The sequence below is a fragment of the Haplochromis burtoni genome, unplaced genomic scaffold, assembly GCF_018398535.1.
Source record: "Haplochromis burtoni strain Fernald_Lab_line unplaced genomic scaffold, NCSU_Asbu1 Contig_601, whole genome shotgun sequence".
NCBI classification, from domain to species: Eukaryota; Metazoa; Chordata; class Actinopteri; order Cichliformes; family Cichlidae; genus Haplochromis; species Haplochromis burtoni.
This window is the reverse complement of record NW_024582962.1, coordinates 126,025-136,521: the sequence shown is the minus strand read 5'-3', so window position 1 is coordinate 136,521 and position 10,497 is coordinate 126,025. Positions and strand designations below refer to the sequence as shown.

Here is a 10,497-nt window from a genome sequence, read left to right as displayed (position 1 = left end):
CACACACACACACACACACACACACACACACACACACACACACACACACACACACACACACACACAGAATCCACTTCATCAGCTGCTTCCTAGTGTTCATGGGAGCAGCTGATGGAGTGGATGGTGTGTGTGTGTGTTTTTGTTGACAGTGAATGTTGGTGTGTGTCGCTGAATTTGGCTGATTACTCTGACGGCAAAGAAAACAACAAATCAGCTTCTCTTAAACTCACAACTTTTTCTGAAACAAAGAGATAATCAGAGTAACTTCCAGGATCCTCCATCAGTGGGTTAGGCCACATCCACCTTTTCTCTTTTTCTCCTGAACAGCTTTGATGCGTTGCTCATACCGAGGCTCTGAGCTACCTTTACATTTGGCCTCTTTTCCTGTGTTCAGCTGAATGAGGGTGTTTTTAAATTGCTTCCTGTCAGTGTGGACAAGCAGCACCTGAAAACTCCTCACCTGTCTTCAAGTGCACACAGCCTTCAGAGAAAGCTGTTGTATCTCTGACATCTGCATTTTGGTCGCTACTCACACCTGGTGGTGACAGGTGGGGGTAGGGACATACACTGTTGGACTGGGCCATATCATACCATTCACGGTAATACCGATGTAATGTTAGGCAGAAAATGAAATGTTAGCGGAGAATGAGAAGAGCGAAAGTGGATCGTTGAATGAAACAGATGAACCATAATTTGTTTGTAAAAATGCTGCAACTTCCGTGGTGTGGAACAGGTTTAGCTTTCGTCCATCAGATACACAGCAAAGCACTATTTTTGGTAGAGCATGCTAGCGGGCCGTCGTTATTACCGAACTGATTTTATGTACACGGCGCTCAAAAATGTTTTAGTATGACTTTGCTAAGCTACGTAGCCGCACCGCTCGGCTTGTCGGAGCATTACAGCTATCGTAGGCAGGAGCCTCGCGGAGTGATACGTACTGTGCTTCAACATAATATTACCGTATTGTGTGTGTATAACCTCTTTTTAAGTTTTGTGGATATTCTACATGGTTATGCTGAGGATATGTCGGCCCGTTTCCACTGGAAGTGCCTTTTGGTTAAACTGTCAGCAAGGAATTTGTATTTGCACTGTTACATTTCTATATAACATTAATGCACATAAAAACAGCTGCTTGTTTAAGTAAAATACATGGATGGTTTTTTTTGCACTAATAAGGTTGCAGAGTTGTAAAGTATTCTGTCTCGCGTCGATTATATCATCAGTTATATAGTTATCGCAAATTTTCAAATATATATTGCGATAAACCTTTTTAGCGATATCGCCCTGCCCTAATACACTGGGAGGTAACTAAACAGCTACACCTTCACACCCAGTTCAGTCTGCACCACCTTAGACCAGTACAGCATCCACATCACACCACATTACTCCTTCTGTCAATCTCCTGTTCCCCTGTAGTGACCGAACTCCTTGAGCCAGGAACCCCTGCCAAACTCAGAGTCTGCCCTCCACCTTTGTGGCTGAGAACCAAGTGCACTTACACTCCCCCTTAAGAAGCTGAATGTTAGCCTTCTTTATCCAAACGTGTGCCTGGGATCATCGTCCTATTGGAACACCCAACTGTGTCCAAGCTTCGACCGAGTAGCTGTTGATGAGAATATTGAGGTGTTCCTCCTGTACCTGAACCACTGACAGCCCAGACCATGAAGCTACCACCACCATGCCTCAGTCGCACAGAGTCCTTGCGCTTGAAAGCCTCCAAAATACAAAATGTGTGCTGTACAATTATTCCACCGTGGAGGCAGAACACCCAAATCCAATGAATGGATGAACTTCTGATAACAGCCAGCTACAAAACATGGCTGGTGTTCGATCAGCTGGTCCTCCCATTTGATCAAAGAACCGGATTTAAATTATATTATTAGTCTATAAAAAATAACAGAGAGCTCAGAGATGATCTGGACCTTCAGCCAATCGTCCACTGTTCACTGAAGCCTCATCAGAAATGTCTCAGTGATGGACAGCTGTCAGGAAGACGTTCTTAATGAAGGGAAACGGGAAAATGACGAGAACTGGACTGAAGACCAGAGGAACAGGTCTGCTGGACAGATGGATCCACATCATGGTCAGTGTGTACGAGGAGATCAGGAGGTGGTCCCACTGTCTGCAGCCATCTGTGAGGCACGGTGGAGGTCATGGTTTCAGCTGCAGGTCAGTCAGTGGTGTTGGAGATTTTTGATAAACTCATGAATTATGAAAAGTGCCATGAACAGTATCGGTCATGGATGGGCCTCCCCAGAGCCTGGAGCTCAGCATCACTGTAAACTTCACTGAAGCATTGTGGGGTCATCCTGACAGAGGACACAACAAGGCAGAAACATCCAGAGAGCTTTGAATGTCCTTGAAGAACCTCTCCTGAAGATCCTGCTCAGAGAGCTGAAGGATGAAGCTGCTCAAACCAAATATTCCCTTTCAAACTCGTTACAAAAGTACATTCAGTTTTTGCCTCATTTACTGTGTTTCCATGTATTTTCCTACAAAACATAACCAAATGAGGGCTGACTCTGACCAGAAGTATGTGGAAACGTCCACTCAGCATTCATTTTACTGACACTGCAGGTGACAGGTGTGTGTGCTCAGATACCTCCGTGATGCGGTGCAGGTGCGACGATCACACCCCTGGTGTCGACCTTGGGGGAGTTCTGTCCATACTTCCCGTCATCGCTGCTAATCACATGGATGGCGTTTCCTCGCCCGTCCAGCACCGTCGCATTCACTGTAGCGCTCACAGACTCCTCCACCACCATGTTTGTGTCAGAGCGCCCTGCTGACACAGAGCGAGCCTGCACCGGGACCGGGACCAGGACCAGAACCGGGACCAGGACCAGGACCGGTGGGAGGGGGAGACGGGTCCGCATCCTCACAGCGTCTCCTGGTCACATCCAAACTGTGAGAAAGAGAAACAAAGTTTATGAGTCGGGCAGCAGCAACGGCTTGGGAGCTTCCTCTGCTTTAGGAAACAGGAAGTCCTCAGCACTGTGGATTTGTCATTTATCACCGTGAACGAGACGCGGGCTCTCACCTGTCACTGAGAGTCTGTCCTCCAGATGTTGGTCTCTTTGTTTACATTAATCCTCCGGATGCTGTTTCCCGGTTGGCTCTCCAGAGGATGATGTGTTATTCCTCTTTTGTCCTCCAGATGATCCTTTGTCTCCAGATGTGAGCTCGTGTTCGTTAATCTCTGGGTTCAGGCTGGAAGGTGCAGCTCGGACATCTGGAAGGCCGGAGCATCAGCAGCAGGCCAATATCTGGTGTTTGCATCCCGGAGCCTTGCGCTGGTTGGAGCCCGGATGGTAGCTCGTAGGTCGGGGCAGAATAGCTCGTTTTCAACGGACTGCAGCCGCCTGCGGTTCCGTTAACAGTGACTGAGCCTCCGCCGTCTGCCGCCAGGTGCAAGCAGACACAGCGGCGGGCTCCCGCTCACCGCGCTCCCCCAGAGGTTCGGTGAAATGCTCGTGAGAGGATTTGGCTCGTGCTCGGTGTTTTTTCCGGTTTGCCGCCGGTGAAAGCTGCGCGCTGCGGAGGATCGAGCCCCGTCTCCGTCTCTCCGATCAGCGAGAACTGCGCGGGCGCACACTGAGGGGCCCGGGCTTCATGTTTTGTAGCTGAGATTTGGATCAGCTGTCGCGATACCTGCAGAGAGGCGGAGCTAATAGTAACAACGACGACGATGTCGATCGCTTATTGATCACCGACAGGTTGTGGATGTCAGCTGTAACAGTGCAACGTGAATGAGCAGCAGCAGGCGGTCAGCACCGCCCCCTGCTGGACATCGTCAGTACATGCAGGTGGGCTCAGTCTATCAGGTAACACTGACCGACAGCAGCTCACAGGTGTGTGTGTGGCTTCAGATAAATCAGACAGGTGGCGCTGCTGGTGCCCTGCTTTGGAGCAGACCTGCTGAAGCTTCATGAGTGTTTGTGATGAGATCAGTTGTCCTGAAATATCTCACTCCTGTATAAACTCTTACCTGTGCAGGTAAATGCAGTACATGAGGTTGTTTTAGTGACCTGAGAGCCACTGATTCCTTCCAGAGCAGCTAAAGTCCAGTTTGCTCTTTTGCAGGTGACCTTTGACCCTTCTCAGGTTTTATTTTGTGCAGTGTTGTCGTCTTTTCTTCTTGCTCTGAATTTTTAATTTTCTTCAAGCTCCTGCTTTATGATTCCTTCCAGATGTTCCTGCTGTGCTCTGCAGGGCACACAGAGGCCATCTGAGCCTGAGCTCGTGTGGAGCGTCAGACATGAACAACGCCCTAAACTTCTGCATTAGCCACAGACGGGAAGTCTGCTTATCAGCTGCTAACCGCTCGGGAAGATGGAGATAGTTTCTCACTAGTTAGTTTCTGAGGACTGAAGCAGAGCTGCACGTCTGAGTGTGACGTCAGTGTGAGGCCAGGTGAGAGCAGTGCAGGTAAGTCTCATCATGTTTTACAGGTTTTGTTGTTTATTCAGTTTTGTTTTTGATTTTGAGTTTTCAGAGTTTCTTGTTTCAGTTTTTGAATGTATTTTTTCTTTTTGCAGTAAAAGTGGAAAATGCTTCAGAGTAGAAACGCAGCTTGCCCCACTGAGCTCTGATTGGGTGTGGGTTGTGGAGAGGATGGCGGGGAGATAGTAGGAAGCAGGTACGTCAGGACTTCTATACTTCTGAGGACATAACAGTTTTTAAAAGTCTACAAACAAAACCAGCTAGCCTGAAGTGAGAAGAGGAAGACACGCACGGGTCCTCAAAGAGGCACACATACCAGACACAGACACACACTTGGATTGCATCACCAGGGGAGGGGACAGCACAGCAGCTCTGAGATCAGACAGAACGCCTCAGACCACAGACGGGACTACTACTGACAGCATTACTACCAATACTACCAGTACCGCTGATACTGGGAGAGAGTACTGTCAGTACTAGTCTGAGGTGAACTGAAAAACATCTGCTGCAGCTGTGACTCAGTGAAGAAGAAGAAGAAATACAATGAGGGGGCTCACTGGGACTCTCCTGCTCTTTGTCTGCCTGCTGGCGTTCGTCTGTAGCGTCTCTCCTCCTCTTCCTCACCCCACAGATGAATGTCCTTTTATGGCCATCCGTGAGTCTTCTTCTCTTGTTCCCGTGAGCGCGTAGGCAGGCTGACAGTTTTTACTGGCAGCTTTCAGAACCTGAGGGCATTTAAACAGAGTGAGGATGCACAGTGTTTACAGAGGGTCAGGGTCGATCATTTACTGACACTTTAGACAGCAGAGAAAAAACATGTACAAACTTAAAAGTCTGAAAATACTTTGTGTGCATTTGAAGACACTTTTATAAAATTCACATGTTTAATCAAACCTCTCAAATTAAACTGAATTAGAATACTTTATTGATCCCCAGGGGAGGTCATCAGACATGGAGAGACACCTGCTGTGTTTATTAAATGACCTTCAGTTAGGACCGGCTGTATATGTGTGTAATACCAATACCAATCAATGTCTGTGAAGGTTCTCAGTCATCCAGGTCATCGTAGTCAAAGGAGCTTGGAAAGAAAAGCGTCTGGACTTCTTTAAGTTACTTGAAGACGTTTCACCTCTCATCCGAGAAGCTTCTTCAGTTCTAAGGTCAAATGGTGGGGAGTCCCAGATTTAAACCTAGAGGGACAAAAGGACCCCCTGATGATACTCTAATCGCCTGAGCCAAGGTGTGAAACTGGGCGTGGGTCCCAATCAGCCAGGGTTTCGGGTGAGCTCATTGTGAAACCTGGCCCCATCTTATCATGCGAATTCCTGAGGTCAGATGGCCCAGGATGTGAGTGGGCGTTAAGGCGTCTGGGGAGGGAACTCAAAACTGGATTATAGATGGCATAGTTGGTGTCGTAAACCACCGCCTCTGTTCAATCAATGTAAACTTTATTTAAATAATTACTTTTTACAGACACAAGCTGTGCCCCAATTCCGAGGCCACATCCTCCTGAGGACCCGGCCTTCACGGTCTACGTGGGCCGGGTCCTCCGAACATCGAGAGCGCCGAAAGTGAGTGGCTGTGAAATGGGACAGTCTAGGTTTACGGCACCGCTGCCTTGGAGGAGTTTAATAAACTCAGCCGTCTGCTCCTTGCTAGCTAAGATATAACAGGACACTGGAGTAAGGTCTTCTGTGATATCAGTTTTCTGTTTGACGTTTATTCAGCTGTGTGAAAACTGTAACTTTAATCTCAGCCAAACCGATTTACTCAGGAACAAATAAAACACTGAAAAAAGTCAAACAATAACATTTTTAAGTCATCTGAGTGACTTGTATATCATATCATGTTTAACCTGAGTAGCCAAAGACTGCAGGGGTCTGAAAACGATGTGCCCTATCGAGCGGGTGGGTAACAGACGTCTCAGAAAACATCGGAGCACTTTTACAAATATGTGATGTCTTGATAAACCGAGCAGATATTTGAAGTTTACACAGCTACATTCTCGCCTGGAAATATGTTAAAAGTTTATTTTGTGACCCAGAAAGAGTAATAAGAGTAATATTAAAACTAAGCTGAAAAACAGGAAAACTGGAATTGGCTGGGCCGCGCTATCAATTCTGGGATACACTGGGCCACGAAGGATACATCCAACAATCATTAATCAATAATCATATTGTAAATGTCTCTGAAGTTACAGGCTTGTCCAAGATCAATTATAGTCTGTCTGAACCTGCATGTGATCATGTGCTGATGCAGAACACGGTTCTATTCTGGTGATGAGTCTCTGCTGGAAACACAGAACACACCTGAACACCTGTTCAACCAATCACATTGACTTTACTCTGACCTGATCTCCAGGTCTCCTTCATCAGCCTGTGGGACAGGAAGCTTTAACGTTCCCATGGATCCAGTTTAAGTCTTACAGCTCTAATGTGGAAATAAACATTAGAAATAAACAGCAGCACTGAGCGCGCTCAGACACAAAATCATTCATTCAAATCGTGGTTTAACATTAATTACTGTTAGAGTTTTATGGTTTTTATAGATTTCATCTGACAACATCTCTGATTGGTTTGAGTAGCTGGAAGCTGTCCTGAACTTTGTTTGTGGTCACACCCCTCTGGTTTCTCTGTGACGGTGGGTCGTCTGGACTGCTGATCACAAGGCATCAACAACCCCCCCTCACTAGCCCTCTCTGTGCAAACACATCCACTTCCCCTTGACTGAAGCTTTGTGGAAACCTTTATGGAAAATGAATGTGCATGTAAAGTACCAACACAGTTCACTCATAACTTTTTGTGTCTTTGTACACTGTACTAACAAAATCCCACAGCTCACCATTTGGGATGTAAAAGGTTAGCGTTCATCCAAAGTAAAGTGGGTCTTTAACAGACAGGTGAGGTACAGAGGTCTGCAGAGAGAAGGAAGTTCCTGCTGAACAGAAGCACAGAGCACTCTGTTAGCTGTCCAGTTTTATCTCAAAGGAAGCAGGAAGTGCAGCTAACAGGACATGACAAGCTCCAAAAAGTCTTTTTAAAAGAGGTCTTGGCACTCGGCAGCCATCTTGGAATGAACTTGGGCAGTATGCCACCGTTCAGTGATGATGGTTCTCACAGGAGCGACATGACCTTTCTGTGTAACATCGTTAAATCTTTGAGCACAAACAGAAAATCTGATACTGGTGCCCAGCCACGCTGGGCGAAGTTGCCGTAGATGATTCAGGCTGATCAGGAAGTTTCCCAAAGTATGAAAAACAACTCAGCAAGTCGGACACACTCGGGGACCCAACACAGGAAGTTTAGCTTTTAGCCACAACTGACTCATACTCAAAGGAGCTTGCAAAGAAAAGCGTCTGGACTTCTTTAAGTTACTTGAAGACGTTTCACCTCTCATCCGAGAAGCTTCTTCAGTTCTAAGGTCAAATGGTGGAGAGTCCCAGATATAAACCTAGTGGGAGTATCCCCCCACAGAGGGACAAAAGGACCCCCTGATGATCCTCTAATCGCCTGAGCCAAGGTGTGAAACTGGGTGTGGGTCCCAATCAGCCAGAGTTTCGGGTGAGTTCATTGTGAAACCTGGCCCCACCTTATCATGCATACCTTCGCATGATAGGTCCAGGGACACAAAGGCCAGACACCACATGGAGCCGTACATGTTGCCGTAAAAGATCGCCATGACAAAGCGGCAGAAGGGCTCGCCGAGCTCCCAGTGGTTCCCCCGGAAGTGGTAGACGATCCGAAATGGCAACACCATGAGTAGCAGGCAGTCGGCCACCGTCCGATTGATGAGCAGCGTGGTGGACGGCAGCTGTTTGGTCCGGAACACCAGAACCCAGAGAGCCAGCAAGTTGGAGGGCAGACCGACCACAAAGGCGAGCAGGTAGAGGATGGGCAGGTACAGGTTGGTGGCTGGAGCCTGGATCTCCTTCAGCTGCTTTTCCTTCAGAGTTGTCCCATTACAGGCAGGCCTGAGCCGGAAGGTCCGCAGACCTGCAGGGACACAACACACATCAGAGCGTAACAGGTCTCCCCTTAACCCGCTAAAACTGATGGGAGCGCGAGCACTCCCATCAGTTTTAGGTCAAACTTTAACCATTTAACCACTGGCTCAATTGCAAAATTCCAACTGTTCCTGAAAGCAGCAACTCTGCGCTTGCATTGCAAGTCGCAACATCCAAATCTCGGCAAATAACACAGAAAACAACAAAAACAAAACAATTTTAAAAAGATGGTAAAAAGAAGTTAAGAACCCAGATGACTGATAAAATGTCTACAGCTCCATCACACTCACTCACTCTCTCTTCTCTCAGCCAACCTCTGTCTTTGCAGGGTTGCCTGAGGGTACCGTAATGACTCCAACTTTACTGAAAAAGTGAAGAGTCGCTGCTTTCAGGAACAGCTGGAATTCTTTCAATTGAGTTACATATATTTTTTAAAAAAACAAAACACCTGTCCGATGGCAGCGACAGGTTAGGCTTTGGAGCAGGAGTGGGGAAGCTTCTCGGATGAGAGGTGAAACGTCTTCAAGTAACTTAAAGAAGTCCAGACGCTTTTCTTTGCAAGCTCCTTTGACTACGATGACCTGACTGAGAACCTTCACAGACAACTGACTCATACCAACCTTTGATACATCTTAAAGATAAATATCAGTCAGTCCTGCTTGTTTGCTGAGCAGTACAAAGGAAATCTCCCTCCTCTGTTGGAGACATTTGTAAGTCTGACAACTTTACTGGCATTTATCAAACTGTAGGAGGAACACAAGGCTGCGTGTTGGAGGTGATCAGTGTCCACACCACAGATATTCTGAAGACAGGCCAGGATACCACAGCGGTCTAAATGTCTTCACATGTGATTGAATTTCACTGATTTGTTCCACTGTGAGCTTTGTCAGCTTTTATTTTAACAGTCTGGAAGAAGAGTTCAGCATCAAACTGCATTTCTGTCCAGTGGAGGAAATCTGTGTTGGTCTTTAGTAAACATCTGCTTTAACAGTTGTATTTTCTTCTTCACTTGATAAAAATGAAATCCAAAACTCACTTTCCAGGAATTAAAAATGCACCTGCAGTTCCCCTGTCATCCAGCCGTGGCTACAGTAGTGAGTCAGTCCCCAGAGACACCCATGTTAAAACTTTACAGCAGAAATACCTATACGGGGGGAGTGTCCTGCAGGTTTCAGATGTGTCTTTGATCCAACACAGCTGATTTAAATGGCTAAATGACCTCAACAAGTCTTGAAGTTCTCCAGGGGCCTGGTAATGAACTAATCATATGATTCTGGTCTGTTGACCAGGGTGAGATCTGAAATCTGCAGGACACCGGCCCTCGAGGTTGGAGTTCCCCACTCCTGCTCCAAAGCCTAACCTGTTGCTGCCATTGAACAGGTGTTTTTTTTGTTTTTTTTTAATATCTGTAACTCAATTGAAAGAATTCCAGCTGTTCCTGAAAGCAGCGACTCTTCACTTTTTCAGTAAAGTTGGAGTCATTACGGTACCCTCAGGCAACCCTGCAAAGACAGAGGTTGGCTGAGAGAAGAGAGAGTGAGTGAGTGTGATGGAGCTGTAGACATTTTATCAGTCATCTGGGTTCTTGAGTTCTTTTTACCATCTTTTTAAAATTGTTTTGTTTTTGTTGTTTTCTGTGTTATTTGCCGAGATTTGGATGTTGCGACTTGCAATGCAAGCGCAGAGTTGCTGCTTTCAGGAACAGTTGGAATTTTGCAATTGAGCCAGTGGTTAAATGGTTAAAGTTTGACCTAAAACTGATGGGAGTGCTCGCGCTCCCATCAGTTTTAGCGGGTTAAGGGGAGACCTGTTACGCTCTGATGTGTGTTGTGTCCCTGCAGGTCTGCGGACCTTCCGGCTCAGGCCTGCCTGTAATGGGACAACTCTGAAGGAAAAGCAGCTGAAGGAGATCCAGGCTCCAGCCACCAACCTGTACCTGCCCATCCTCTACCTGCTCGCCTTTGTGGTCGGTCTGCCCTCCAACTTGCTGGCTCTCTGGGTTCTGGTGTTCCGGACCAAACAGCTGCCGTCCACCACGCTGCTCATCAATC

At 46.9% G+C, this 10,497-nt stretch overlaps 2 protein-coding genes across 2 annotated transcripts in view; one reads left to right on the top strand and one right to left on the bottom strand.

Annotated features, from left to right (window-relative positions):
- The window catches only part of rnf130 (ring finger protein 130), a 15,337-nt gene extending 11,744 nt beyond the window's left edge, over positions 1–3,593 (bottom strand). The window contains exons 1-2 of the mRNA XM_005948641.3: positions 3,041–3,593; positions 2,603–2,905 (exon numbers count right to left, since the gene is read on the bottom strand). Of these exons, the coding sequence (XP_005948703.1) occupies positions 2,603–2,876 (274 nt within the window). The 5' untranslated portion in view covers positions 2,877–2,905; positions 3,041–3,593. The remainder of the gene's footprint in view (positions 1–2,602; positions 2,906–3,040) is intronic.
- Positions 3,594–3,995: 402 nt separating this feature from the next.
- The window catches only part of si:ch211-132p1.2 (proteinase-activated receptor 4), a 7,528-nt gene continuing 1,026 nt past the window's right edge, over positions 3,996–10,497 (top strand). The window contains exons 1-4 of the mRNA XM_042214709.1: positions 3,996–4,083; positions 4,191–4,428; positions 4,539–5,098; positions 10,288–10,490. Of these exons, the coding sequence (XP_042070643.1) occupies positions 4,987–5,098; positions 10,288–10,490 (315 nt within the window). The 5' untranslated portion in view covers positions 3,996–4,083; positions 4,191–4,428; positions 4,539–4,986. The remainder of the gene's footprint in view (positions 4,084–4,190; positions 4,429–4,538; positions 5,099–10,287; positions 10,491–10,497) is intronic.